The sequence below is a fragment of the Nematolebias whitei genome, chromosome 10 (assembly GCF_014905685.2).
Source record: "Nematolebias whitei isolate Nwh7 chromosome 10, NemWhi1, whole genome shotgun sequence".
NCBI lineage: Eukaryota > Metazoa > Chordata > Actinopteri > Cyprinodontiformes > Rivulidae > Nematolebias > Nematolebias whitei.
The window spans coordinates 24,941,504-24,955,633 of record NC_056507.1 but is presented as its reverse complement, the minus strand read 5'-3'; the positions used below and the strand labels follow the sequence as shown (position 1 = coordinate 24,955,633).

At 42.2% G+C, this 14,130-nt stretch overlaps 1 protein-coding gene across 1 annotated transcript in view; it reads left to right on the top strand.

The window, feature by feature from the left end:
• The window catches only part of otogl (otogelin-like), a 32,020-nt gene extending 22,569 nt beyond the window's left edge, over nt 1-9,451 (top strand). The window contains exons 37-58 of the mRNA XM_037682872.1: nt 1,019-1,196; nt 1,287-1,429; nt 1,534-1,557; nt 1,652-1,744; nt 3,201-3,390; nt 3,684-3,901; nt 4,135-4,276; nt 4,352-4,537; nt 4,629-4,841; nt 4,964-5,068; nt 5,151-5,258; nt 5,380-5,481; nt 5,834-5,938; nt 6,086-6,126; nt 6,213-6,276; nt 6,374-6,552; nt 6,649-6,753; nt 6,828-6,947; nt 7,085-7,130; nt 7,766-7,837; nt 9,080-9,159; nt 9,251-9,451. Of these exons, the coding sequence (XP_037538800.1) occupies nt 1,019-1,196; nt 1,287-1,429; nt 1,534-1,557; nt 1,652-1,744; nt 3,201-3,390; nt 3,684-3,901; nt 4,135-4,276; nt 4,352-4,537; nt 4,629-4,841; nt 4,964-5,068; nt 5,151-5,258; nt 5,380-5,481; nt 5,834-5,938; nt 6,086-6,126; nt 6,213-6,276; nt 6,374-6,552; nt 6,649-6,753; nt 6,828-6,947; nt 7,085-7,130; nt 7,766-7,837; nt 9,080-9,159; nt 9,251-9,451 (2,715 nt within the window). The remainder of the gene's footprint in view (nt 1-1,018; nt 1,197-1,286; nt 1,430-1,533; nt 1,558-1,651; nt 1,745-3,200; nt 3,391-3,683; nt 3,902-4,134; nt 4,277-4,351; nt 4,538-4,628; nt 4,842-4,963; nt 5,069-5,150; nt 5,259-5,379; nt 5,482-5,833; nt 5,939-6,085; nt 6,127-6,212; nt 6,277-6,373; nt 6,553-6,648; nt 6,754-6,827; nt 6,948-7,084; nt 7,131-7,765; nt 7,838-9,079; nt 9,160-9,250) is intronic.
• Nucleotides 9,452-14,130: the final 4,679 nt, after the last annotated feature.

The following is a 14,130-nucleotide window of genomic DNA, read 5'->3' as shown; positions in this document are numbered from 1 at the left end:
CTCATAGCAACAGGGGATGACATCATATACTACTGAAGCCATCCAAAGGGTTATTAACATTTCTCTGAGTTCATAAAAACACATAAATGTTCCAAAACAGCCTGGACTGATTACTTAAATTGGTCCGGTGTTCCACTACCAAGACAAAAAAAACTCATTATCCTGTTACATTATCTGTGAAAACACCCAATACCAGGAATATAAAATCAAAGCATCTCACTCAGGAAATGCATTGGTGCCTTTTTACTATTACTATACATGTGGGTGAAATTTTGGATAGTAATCTGTGTAGGTTCTGTGTTTTCAATATTTCCTAGATACCATAAACTATTTAGAAAATAAACATACTTCATCATGGTTGGATATTGTCTTGTGGGCTTTTCCATTTAAACAATTTGGTGCATCTGGCAGTAGTTTGCATAGTGGAAGAGTGATCATAAAATAGATTAAAATGACGGCGCTCCATGCATGGGAAGAAAGTGTTTTTCAATAAACTATTATGTTTATCAGTGGGTTATTTTTGTGGACAGTATAAAGCATGCAGTGATTTGACTTTTTATGGTTACAGCAAAATAATTATGTTGCTTTGGTGTTTTACAAAGTAATCATCTTAATGAGGGTGTCCCTGTCTGTTCAGTCAATTCATTTTTTTTTAATTGTGTGGTAGGATACAACTTCTAAGAATATATTTATTTGAGTATGGAGTGCCGAGGACACAGATGGAGTGAAAAACATAATTCAGCCATTAGTTTAAGGCCAAGGCATGCAAGGAATATAAATCCTGAAGATGAATGAGGTGAGGAGCGTCTCCAGCTGACTAGAGGACATTAGTGTAGGCAGCATTTGCCACTCTTATCTGAATCGTGCACATGCATTTTCAGTTTTTTCATACTTACATTTATTGGTATACTCTTTGCAACGCCTTATGGATAGGAACAAAATAAAAGATTTAACAATTTATCTTGCATACAGTTGTATTCAGCAGGCTTTTTGAACACAGTGTGACATGTGTGTACAGCCTCCATTCTCCTATCGTATTGATGAGTGCGCCGAGCTGATTTGCTTCAACGGAGAGCTGCTTCTTCACAACTCCTCCCTCCACTGTCGATACAACACCATGGCACCTCAGTGCAGTCTGCTGGGCCTGCCCATCCTCATCAACACAGACCCCTGCTGTCCACAGTGGCAGTGCCCATGTAAGTTCTGTTGGGAACTAAATATATTTTAAGATTACATTTTTTACTGAGTAATATATTGCTAAAATGATCTGTGCTCTCTTGTGCCAGGTCGCTGTACTGTGATGTCAGACTTGCGTGTGATCACGTTTGATGGTAATAACGTGGCCTTGTATGACAATGGCTCTTACATCTTGGTTAACCTACCCCGAGAAACTATTATTGGCACTGTGGAGAAATGTCCAACCAGCCAGGTAAAGCATAAAATAAATGAATAAACTTATTGAAATACATTAAAGAAAGTGATAGTTGACTTCCCCCCCCCCCCCCCCCCCCATCTAATTATTTTTCTTTGTAGAGTGTGAACTCCATCCGACGACCTGTAAGTATTAATCTCCTTCTTTCACGCTTCCATTTGCGTTTACGTCCAGGATGAAAGCTGTTGAAGTACAAATTCTGTGTTTTGTTTCCTACAGAGTCCAACGGGTGGAACGTCTGGTCTTTGTTTTAAGAAGCTGAACATCACTACTTCAAACTACAGGATCATAATCAACCGGCTCGATCGCAAGGTGGCCATGTTAAAGTTAGAGTTCAGATCTTTTGAAGTGTGAGTGGGGGGGGGGGGGGGGGGGGCTTGGAAAGGTTTCAAACAATTTATAACTCACCTGCTGTTTATAGCTCTTTGAACAACTTCAGTTTGGAGACAGATGGAATTGAGGAGCTAAAGGCTAATCAGAGAGGTGCTAATACCAAAGTGGATCGTTGTCATCCTAAAATAACTCCAATTAAAGAAAGTCATCAAGACACACAAATGATATTTTACAAACCTTTACAATTATGTAATTTTCATATTGCTTTTATTTATTTATTTATTTCAAGACGGTCTTGAGCCGGAAAAGGGTGCAGTGCCCTCTCCGGGTCAGGGAGGAGGTTCTGCCCCAAGTGGAGGAGTTCAAGTATCTTGGGGTCTTGTTCACAAATGAGGGGAAAATGGAGCGTGAGATCGATAGGTGGATAGGTGCGGCGTCTGCAGTGAAGCGGGCGCTGTACCGGTCTGTCGTGGTGAAGAGAGAGCTGAGTTCAAAGGCGAAGCTCTCAATTTACCGATCGATCTACGTTCCTACCCTCATCTATGGTCATGAGCTTTGGGTTGTGACCGAAAGAACGAGATCTCGGATACAAGCGGCCGAAATGAGTTTTCTCTGCAGGGTGTCTGGGCTCTCCCTTAGAGACAGGGTGAGAAGCTCGATCATCTGGGAGGGACTCAGAGTAGAGCCGCTGCTTCTCCATGTCGAGAGGAGCCAGTTGAGGTGGCTCGTGCATCTGGTTAGGATGCCTCCTGGACGCCTCCCTAGTGAGATATTCCGGACACGTCCCACCGGGAGGAGACCCAGAGGAAGACCCAGGACACGCTGGAGGGACTATGTTTCTCAGCTGACCTGGGAACGTCTCGGGATTCCCTTGGAGGAGCTGGACCAAGTGGCTGGGGAGAGGGAGGTCTGGGCCTCCCTACTTAAGCTGCTACCCCGTGACCCGACCCCGGATAAGTGAAGAAAATGGATGTTTTTTTTTTTACATACATTTTTTGGGTTATTTATTTGCAGTCGCAAAGAGCAACAGCATCAGCTAGCCGTAGCACTTCTTGCAAGAATATTGCAATACTTTGGTCAGAATAACCATGTAATGCAAATATTGACAGGAACGTAAAGGTTGCTGTCAATTTTGACAGCATAAAATTTAATAATAAGTAAAAAATATATATTGTTTGCATAACTTGCTTTGACATTTTTAAGATGGCAACAGTCCACTTTAGTCAAGCTCAGACTAGCCTTTAGTTAGAATTAAACTCCTCAAACTGAGGTCAATTAAAAAGCCATCTACAACAGGTAAGATATAAATTTTTCATGATCTTTCCACACATACCCACTTTAGCTGATCTGAACTGTTAAACTTTATCTAACATGCATCCAAAAATGTACTTAACAATTAAAATGATACAGCTAGGTTTTTTTAATATATTTGTAGGTGACAGTAAACTACAGACCTACAAAGCTCCCGTTTTCACGTCACTCCTTTTACATTGAGGACACAGGCAGCATGTACCTGATCCACACACCTGGCAGCATTAGCATACAGTGGTATCACAGCACAGGGATTATGGTGCTGCAGTACAATGCTCCTGGTAATGCATCTGTGCCCACCCGAGGCCTGTGTGGTGAGTCCTCGCCCACACACACACACACACACACACACCAATTTTAACTTCATAAGCACCAGCCTCATTTATCTAAGTGGCATCTTTCAGCAACTGAAGGCTTAACGTCAGAACTGTTGGATCACTTTGACTTGAACCATTATGGGATATGACAAGTCAAGATGTTGAGAGCCATTTCAAATTACACCGTTTCAAACAGACAAGATCTCGCCTCACACATATTGCACACTGTCTAAGAGGCAATAAACTTGAGTACACATTGGTGCCAAAAACCTGTCTGCCTAATCCGCCAGGTTGTTGTGACGGGAATCCAGAAGATGACCTGAAGCTGCCGAACGGCACTGTGGTCAGGGAAGTGGGAGACATGATGCTCTTTCTGCAGGCGTGGAGAGTCCACACCCCAGATGAGACCGAACACACGCGCAGGGTCGGAGACAACTGCACCATTGAGGACTGCTCTACCTGTCTTTCTATGCTGCAGCAGAGAACATTTGCAGCCTGTCATAGCAAGGTACCTAATAGCATTTCATTTTGATTTTAGAGAATGTGCTGAGAAACAGTGGCGTGTTTTCAGCAAAGAAAAGGAATGCAGTTTGATTTAAAGCATTAATTGCTTGATAAGTTAATTTCATTAAAGGAAGAAACTAAACCATCACCAGTGACTTTTCAGACTTTTGTTTTTAAGTCTGAGGAAGGGGGAAGGAAAAAAAAATCATACAGATTATATGATGATAAAATGTACAGGTGCCTCCAGAGCAGTTCTGTGACATCATGTGGGCGGGAGACCTGCACTACAAGGATCACCAGTGTGACTTCCTGGCGGCCTACGTGGCAGTCTGCTACACACATCAAGTCTGCATCAGCTGGAGGCGGCACAATTTCTGCCGTAAGATGACGCAGCACGATAATCGTACGCTCGCTCGTGTTTCTTCTTTGCTGACGTGTTCCTGTCAACTCACAGCTTTGAGATGTCCCCTTGGCAAGGAGTATCAGCCGTGCGTGAGCACCTGTAACAGCCGCACGTGTCTGAACAAAGACTACTACGAGGAAAGCACCTGCTCCTTCATCAGGGAGGAGTGCGTGTGTCGCAGTGGAACCATCCTGCACCGAGCCGACTCGCCTTTCTGCGTCACAGAGGATCGTTGTGGTGAGTGGACAAACTCCCTCACTGAACTGTACAAGACTGTGTACAGGTTCTATGCTTCATATTGCGTTTCCTGATTTCTGGTTTTATCCAGTCTGCACAGACAATGAGGGGAACCCCCGGGCCCCAGGAGAGGTGTGGAACGGCTCTGCTCGGAGCTGCTGTCTGTACAAGTGTATGGAGAATGGTTCTGTGGTCGCTGTGGAACCAGACTGCAGTGATGTTTCTACACCCCTGTGTGAGAGGGAGGGAGAGTATGTGCTGGACGTATTAGAAGAAGGGTCCTGCTGCCCAAAGAAGATCTGTGGTGAGTTTTATTTTTAAAGACCATGTTTAAACTTCAGGTCCAACCTTTACTTTATAATTAATGAGGTGACACCAGTCCTCTTTAATCAACCTGCGTCTGTTTTCGTTCCTTCACTCTGTCAGAGTGCAACATGACCATCTGTGACAGCGACGCTCCCCCTTGTGATAACGGAAACAGGCTGGTGATTGGTTACAGCGCTCTGTCCTGTTGTCCAGAGTACCGCTGTGGTGAGAACAATCTTTACTGACGTCTTTTGCGAAATAAAACTTTTTGCTTAAACTTTGACCATCGTTAAACCGTTTTCCTCAGAGTGCGATCCCGTGGCGTGTCCTCCTGTTTCTGCTCCCGACTGCAGAGAAGATCAGTTCCTTGTCGAGGTCAGGGGCCAAAAATCTTGTTGCTACTCTTTTTTGTGTGGTAAGTTGCACAGGTCAGACTAAAACTATTAATCTGTGCTGTAAAGGTCACTAATATTACACTTTTGCTTGATCTCTCTGCCAATTGCAGCAATAAAACTGTTTCTTTTCTGTCTGAGCAGTGTGTGAGTCATGTATGGAGCCCATTCCGACTTGCTCACATGAAGAACTTCTGGCTGTGGATCTGAACACCACCCACAGCTGCTGTCCACAGTACCATTGTGGTAAGTGTCAGAAAGTAAGGCTTGTATGACTGTGTGAGGTTTGAGTTTGTGTCTTAATATTATCTGTCTTTTTTTTTAACGCCGGTCGAAAGGCGGACATATTACGGTATAGTCTCCATCCACACGTCTGTTAACTTTCTCTTGTCATAATTTCTGATCCGCTCAAGATAATTGAACAAAACTTCATACACATATGCATCCTCACTAGACTTTCATCATCTCAGATCCAAGGTCAAGGTCACAAATCAAGGTCAACTGTTATACAAGGTCTTTGCTTGTCCATGCTAGATTGCTGTGTAACATTTTGTAGATGGGTATATAACGTGCTGCATGTGGTTTCCATGTTTTTCAGTGTGTGATGTTAACCTTTGCCCCAAATCATCTGTAAGCTGTGCACCTGGACTGTCTTTGGTTGAAACTGCTGTTCCAGGGGATTGCTGCCCACATCATCACTGTGGTACATGCACGCACACACATGCACACTCATATATTTGTAACGGGTGTCACTTCTGGGCTGTCATTACTCTAAACGTTGTAATGCTCAGCACGCACTTGCAGAAGTTTCACACGACTTCCCTCTTTAATTTTCTTCTCTTACGTCCAGAATGCCAATGTGAAGACACCGCGCTCTCCATATGTCAGTTGGTGAGTCGGCAAAAAACTGCACCAGAAGTCAGTTTGTGCCAGAAAATGAACAAATTCAGTCGAGTAAGCATTTTGTTTTCTCTCAGGGGGAGGTTCTGGTTGAAGTCCCTGACAGCAGCACCATCTGCGGCTGTCCTCAGCACACGTGTCGTACGTGAGAACACATTTAGGAAGGTCAAAACCGACTTTGTCTACGTTTTCATTTGTGTAACTCACAGATATCGTGTCTGCATGCGTTCATGTGTAGAGAAAGGTGAGGTGTGTCTTTTCCAAGGGGTGACAGTGCTGGGTCCGGGACAGTCTCTAGTTCAGTACATCGAAGGAGAACTTTGTTACACTGTTCAGTGTCTGCACTACAAAGATCCACACTCTGGCTTCCATGCAATGGAGATCACCTCTGTCAACTGCTCCCAAAAATGTGGACCAGTACGTATCTGTCACACTAACATGAAGTTCGCCTTTCTTTATCATCTCATATTCCTGCATCATCTTCTTCTTATTGGATTTGCATTGTGTTTTCAGCACCAGGTGTACGCACCGTCCACAGACCCTCAGGTGTGCTGTGGCTCCTGCAAAAACATCTCCTGCAACTTTACCAATGAAAACGGATCAGCGGAGCTTTTCACTGTGAGAACAAGCAGCTCCACATCCACATATGTGTTCACCTGTTTAGGCGCTGTTAGATGTAATTGTGTGTGCAGGCAGGGAGTTCCTGGGTGGAGAACTGCACGCGCTACGACTGTGTGGAAACAGCAGTGGGAGCAGTGATACTTGCATCTGGAGTTATTTGTCCTCCTTTCAACGATTCAGAATGTGTTCAGGTCAGAGCCTATAAATGTACAGTTTAATCTAAATTTACGTTATTAAGTTGCATCAATTACTGTATAGATTTATTATTTAGTATTTGTTAGATTCCTTAATGATAACTAAAGTTTCTCGTTTTGTTCTCTTCCTGCAGAGCGGCGGTGTCGTTCAAAGCTTTGTGGACGGTTGCTGTAAGACATGTGAGTGTCCAGATTTAATGAGGGCTGCTGGAAATGCTTTGTGCAGCTGATTAGAGGGGCGAGCGCTTTGTTGCCTGGCAGTGGATGGGCTTATTGGCTGAATGGATGGGGGGTGTGGCTTTTTTTTTTTTTTTACCTGTCAGCCTACAACTACATTTCAAAATGGTTTCCTCAGGTGTTGTGAGAAATGTCCGCTGGTATGACTGAAAGGCAGCACAGCTCAGACCAAAATAAATACTCGGTGGGAATGTCACAAAAGTAATAGATTAGAAAGAAATGGTAAGATGTCATGAAAATGGAAAGTACTTTTCTGCATTGTGTGACATAAACCTTTGATAAAAGGTGGCATCATTTTCTCTCCTTGGATTCAGCACCGCGCGCTCGCCTGCTTGCCTGCTTCAGCCGTGTACACGTTTGCTAATGGTGTTGTTTTACGGTGAGCGTGTTTGACCAATGAGGATGCATTATGGTGCAGGGCCTTCCTCAAATTGTCTATTTCATGTGCATGCCAGCTGCGCTGATCCAATCTTGTACATTTTTATGACATAAAGTTGTCTTTTTTTGAGCTAAACATAACCTTGTGTTCTCCTGACGCTCTTTGAACTGGACGGCTGTGGTCCCAATGATGCTCCCAGGTTCTGGAGTGGGGGTTTTACCTTTTACCGTTAACCCCATAACACCCACTGGTAGTACTAACTGTGACACAGGTACCACCTCTCTGCATTAATACACTCACAGTGATTCTTTGACATCTCTGTGACTCGTTTACCTGCAGTTTTGAAGATTTTGTGAATGTGTTTGTGTCTGTTTGAATGTTTGTGTTTCTCCCACGTTGTGATTTACTCTCAAAATTTAATTTACATAAAGAACAATGTTGCATTTTATTATAAAGCACGTAGTGATATAAAAAGCTTCAGTGTTACACAAGTTGACAGATGTAATTTACCCAGCTGTGATTGGTTTACATGCAAAGTTAGGTTTAGAAGCCATTCAGTGAATCTGAACGTTTAACACACACACACACACACACACACACACACACCACCACCACCACCCAGTTGTCAATCAAAACAAACTCTTACTGCGAGGCAACAAAGAGCCCTTCTCAGCTGGCATTTTTATCTGAGAGAGAAACCAGGAGAGTATTTGTATGTGAAAATATGACATGTGCCTTATTCTGAGATTAAAATAAATTATGCATTTGTGATGTACAATATTTCTAATAAGAGATGCACTGATCACACTTTTATAGGTTTGTTGCTATTTCTGATTTTTGTAGAAGTCTGACTGCCGATCCCGATTTTGATCGATTCCAGTTTCTTTTTAGGAACGCTGGTCAACAACAAACATAAAAATTAATTAATTAATTAATTGGTACAACTGGAAATTTGATTGTGTGTTCACGATAAAGTAATTACAGTTTTAAAAAGTTGTTTTCCTCCGTGTTACTAGAAACCTACTGATGCATTCCTCCAGTTTATTGAACAGAGATATTTGTGCCAATAAAACCAACAGAAAAATATTATATTAAGTATTTTTTTAAACCCGATTAAAGTTCCTTAGCATTTTTATTTTCACCCCTGTTGTTCATATTTTTACACACCTCAAAGCAGCGCAGTTATATTATAATTATATCACAGAATGTGGTTTATTTCTCCAACGCCTCGATTTAAAAAGTTGCAAATGTGTTTAAAATGAAATTTATTGTTAGATGTGTTTGATGACAAATCCTTCATTTATACAAATATCACAAATAGCTCGCTTTGAGACGACTTCTCTGGAAAAGTGTTAGTGTTTGCGTTTTGGTTCAGTCAAGATGAAAATCGTTTAATCCCGGTCGCCACCCGATTGATTGGTGCATCTGTAATTCTAATGTTTTGTTTGTTTTCTAAAAATCTTCCTGAATGCTTCTTTGCATATAAATGTGATTTCCGTGTAAAAATGTGCAGGCAAAGAAGATGGGAAGACATGTAAGCGGGTGGCAATCCGGACCACCATTAGAAAAGAAGACTGCAGGAGTAATTCCCCGGTAAGAAAAACAAAACCACAAAAACACACAAGTATCTTGAAACTGAGTCTGACTGCACGCTTCTGTCCTGCTTGTCTCGGACTCCTCACAGGTGACAGTGTACTCTTGTGATGGGAAATGTCCGTCCGCCACCATATTCAACTTCAACGTAAACAGTCACGCTCGGTTTTGCAAGTGCTGCCGTGAGAGCGGACTCCAAACCCGGACTGTCTCACTGTACTGCTCTCGCAACGCCACCGTGGTGGAGTACAACTTCCAAGAACCTCTGGACTGTTCCTGCCAGTGGAACTGAACCCACTGGAAATGTGAATAAGAGCATGACAAACTGGAAGAACAAATTATTAAGGAGGGGTTAAAGGGGTGTGTGTGTGTGTGTTTTATTGTACTATTGGACAAGCATAAAATACCAGCCATGCTTTTATTTTGTCATACTAACACTGGACACCACTGAGCTGGTGTTGGAGCTGCGTCTGCTGTCATGGAAACTTTCATGTAGTTTTGTTTGTACATTAGTTTTCCATTGTGCCAACCCAGTCAGCTTTTAGTGCTTTCAACCAATGGAGCCTCTAGTCTTTTTTTTTTTCTCTGCTGCATGTTAAAAGTTGAAAATTGTTGTTTTTTTTAATGTAAAGTAGCTGTGTTTGATTACGGAACAAGCATTTTGGTTTGTGTTTGATGAATGTAGCCTTGTGCTTTTGTTCCTTACAAGTTTAATGGCTTTCATTGTGCTTTTTCTAAATAAAGCTGTTTATTAAACTATTTAAATGTCTCACTGTCGACATTATTACAAACCTCCACAGTCTTTACTTTTGTTTTGTCAAGCCCTGATTGTTCTGAGTCAGCGCCGGTAGTGCTGACATGTGTTTACATTTCGCTTCTGCGATGTTATTGCTCCCCCCCACAAGAGTACTCCTCAGCGGTCTCCTCTCTTTATTTCCTGTCAATCATTTCTCCCTTCACATTCCTGTCATTCCACATGCGTCGGCGCTTCCACCGCACCCAGCGTCTGAGCCAAACCACACTCTCCAAGAAAAGGGCAGTGATAAAATTGGCAGCACATTCCAGTTTTAGAGGGCGACTGATGTCATGAAAACTAAATCCCATGACCCGACTGAGCGCACACAAAGAGGCTGGTGGCACATCAACAGCTCACCACATCTCTCCTCAGGACCCCGGCACTGGAGTGGCCCTGGTTGCCATGGCGACCTGCTCTTATCCCGACAAAAGAGGCCGAACGAATTGGCTTGAACTAATACAATCTTAGCCCCACACTCTTCTCTTTTTTACTCCTCCTTTTACACACAGAGACGCTGCCTCCTCCTCCACACGAGGTTAGTTGTGTGTCAGCGGCTCGAATGGCTTTGGGACTTTCCACAGCTGATGTAAAGTTTGGGGTTTCCACGAAAAACTGAAATCACAGCTCGGGTTTGTTTCTCACCAAAGCTGCAAATTTATTCCGGTGGAAAAGGTACAGGTCACGGCTGTGCTTTGGGGGATGCGTGACCGTCAAAACATTTCCAATGACTCGAGCAGAGCATCTCTGGTTGCTGTGCAGTTTGTGGCAGGTAAGGTTCAACGATGGTTTTTGTGTTTTATGCTCAGTATGCAAGTCGTTTCTTTTTCTCAGGTGGTCTTGCTGACCTGTGAACAACCCTTACACCCTGTTGAGGTTGAGCTGGTGTTCACGTCCTTCCCATCCAGCCAAGACCCAGACGGCTACACGGTCACATGCAGATCTGCTGGAACCCCCCTGGTAAGATCATGGATATGTATTTAAATGAACAGTTCTGTTCCTTCTGGTTTGACCTTCATTTCCTACCTTTTGTCACACCGTCATGGCAGATGATCATGAAGAGCATTGATCACTCAGCATGCTCACCTGACTGCAGGATATTAATGCATCTGACTGAAGGCCGTAGGGGATATAAGATCATGCTGAGAGCCAGCAGGAATGATTCGGTGCTTCAGGAGAAGACTTTTCACTTCAGTGAGTCTTCAAACTCTGAATACCACAGATATGAATGTGTTATGTGTTTTTGTAATGTCACTGAATTCAAACTGATAACCGGATGTATTTTCTTCTGTTCCACTCCTCATATGTTGCTTTCTGCCTGTGTCCTCAGTTCCTGTGTCCCCGTCCTCCTTTCATGTACTCAGCACCACCACTACTGCCCAGCTGACATGGAAACTGCACGGGCTGCAGAGTGTATCCACGCTGACTCTTTACAACACGCACACACAATCTGCCACACACGTTTTCCACAATGACCCCTCAGGGATGAAGTCCCAGTACACTATGAAGGGTCTTCAACCCGGCACAAACTTCAAGCTTGAAGTCACGGTGGCCACTTTCCTCACAAACGTTGAGATCACTTTGAAGCAGAAACTCAACATATTTCTGGAAACAGGTTTTATTTTTTTTGTTCACCGTCATTTCTAGAACAGGTTTGGATCTGCGATGTGATTTAATGGAAGTGTCTGGTTCTAGCTCAGTGTCCACGTGGCTGGTTGGCCAATGGGAGAAGCTGCTACGACGTGAGGAGGTCAGGTCTGAGCTGGAGCGACGCTCAGCGCGGCTGCACGGACCTGGCAGCTGGAAGCCACCTGGCTGATCTGAAGACCCCAGAAGATCTGCTGTTTGTGTCCTCTCACCTCCTGACTGAAGACAACCTGCTGCTGCTGTGGACAGGACTTAATGACCAGCAGGTCATTATTTTAATAATTCAATTGCTTTCTGCATTACGCTTAGACCCAGCAGTACTATTTAGGCTTACAATGCAACCTCTGTGTTAGCCTAATGAAGTAAGGATTGCACATCACCTGCCACTTTACATTACGAAATAAAATAAAAAAGTCTCACACAGTCTGTTAGCCCTCAAAGTATGTGTTGGGGATGACTTTAAGCTACTACCACACAAAACTTTAGCTCATTGTCTCTAATAATGACAGAGTTAAAGCCGTTTTTGTGGTTTTTTTTAAGTTAATCATATTAAATTAGGGTTGACTGCAACGGTTAATCAATTGTAGGTGAATATGAGATTTTCATTCAAATATGTCCAGTGATTCACAAGATATTTTGCTAACAGACAGTTAGTTCACTCACACACAGACAGTTGCATGATTGCCTTTTATTTTAAGAACAAACCACCAGTCTTTACAGGTATAATCTGCTGCCGATGTCATAAACATGTTTTGGTTTTCAAAGACAACTTTCCCTTTGGCACAAACAATGAAGGATCATTTACATTCAGCTTTTATTCTGTGCATATAAGCAGCATCTTTGCCTTTGATCTTTTTTTATATTGTAAGATGTGCATTGTTATGTTTGTCAGTGGGTTTAAGGGAAAGCATCAGTGTGGATAATTTCAGCAAACTTCACATTTAGAAATTTGAACATGAGGTGTACAATATCAAGGATCGGTCCTTATTGTATTACTTTTTAACACCAAATGTTTAAATTTTAGATGCTGCAGCTTTAAAGCAGCCATCACTGTGAGTGTGATGAGCTGGGTTTACTTTGTAAAGTGATAAAGCTTCACAGCAACAGTTCCTCCTTAAAGAGGAGGTTTGTTTTTCCTTCTGTAATGACGTTAACACTCGTCCTCACAGCACATAACTGTGTTTGTCTCTCCTCCTCACCCTGCAGGAGGAAGGCCACGCTCTCTGGTCTGATGGTTCACCGTACAATCAAACAAACACTTTCATGACTCTGCTGCCGGCTGGTCAGACGGACTGTTTTGCCTTCCAGAGGAACGCTACTGGACTGGGATACTTTCTTACTCCATTCTTCTGTGACATCCCCTTACCTTTCATCTGCCAATACACGAGTAAATAACATGTACAAAGCATGTTTATTAACCAGAGTAATTACAGCTAAAGCAAGACAGAAAGCTGACTCAGCATTCACAAGCTCAACTCAATGTCAAACTCACTTACAAAAGGGGGTCAAAATTAAAACCTTTTTCCAATTAATGGCCAATTTCAGAATCTATATTAATTTCTTGGTCACACGTTCCTCAACAAGCGTTTGATTGGTCTCATTTGACCTTCTCTGTTGTGCTTTCAACATCATAATCAAAGATTACTGAAAAAATTTAAGTGACAAAAGTATTTTACGTTTAACATATCATTTTGGGTGCCAGATAAGATGCCAACGAGGGACCACGAGGGCTTCATTTGGCCCCCAAGCCTTGAGTTTGAGTTGACACGTGCACTGTATGGATCCTGCTTCTCTCATTAGTTGTCTTTTCTTCTGTATCTTTTTTGACATGTAGCTACTTCTGTCTTTTCCCCTTGAAATACATTCAGAAATCCAATTCCTTCAAAAAAAATCTTTTTTAAATCTACTTTAGCGTAATGGTTCTATCTTTGTCTTCTCAAACTACTTTTAGATTTTAGCTAGCAATTTGCAGCTTTTATAAAACCTTTATTTTTAGCCAGATTTTTGTTAGTTTTAACTAGCTGTTTACTACTTTTTACTTTTTCTTTATGTTTTATTAGTTTTAGCTTTGCTATTTTAACTTTGAACTTGCGTTTAGTTAATTTTAGCTAACCTTTAGCTACTTGTAGCTTTTCGTTAGTGTTTTGGTACTTTAAACTTGTGTTTAACTGTTTAGCTAGCATTTTGCTACTTTTTTCTTTTAGCTAGTGCTTGCTATTTCTAGCTAGAGCTTTGCTACTTATAACTTTTATCTAGCCTTTTGCTACTTTTAGCTTTTAGCTTGCATTTTGCTTCATTTTTAAATTCTTTCATTTTTACTTTTCAGCTAGAGTTTTACTACCTTTGCCTTTTAGCTAGCATTGTGCTATGTTAACTTTTTAGCTAGTGCTTTGCTATGTTTAGCTAGAATTTGCTATTCTTACCGTTCAATTAGCATTTTGCAACTTTTAACTTTCAACTAGTATTTTGCTGCTTTTAATTTTAGCTTTTTACTACTTTTAGCTTTTAGCTAGTGCTTTGCTAATTTAGCT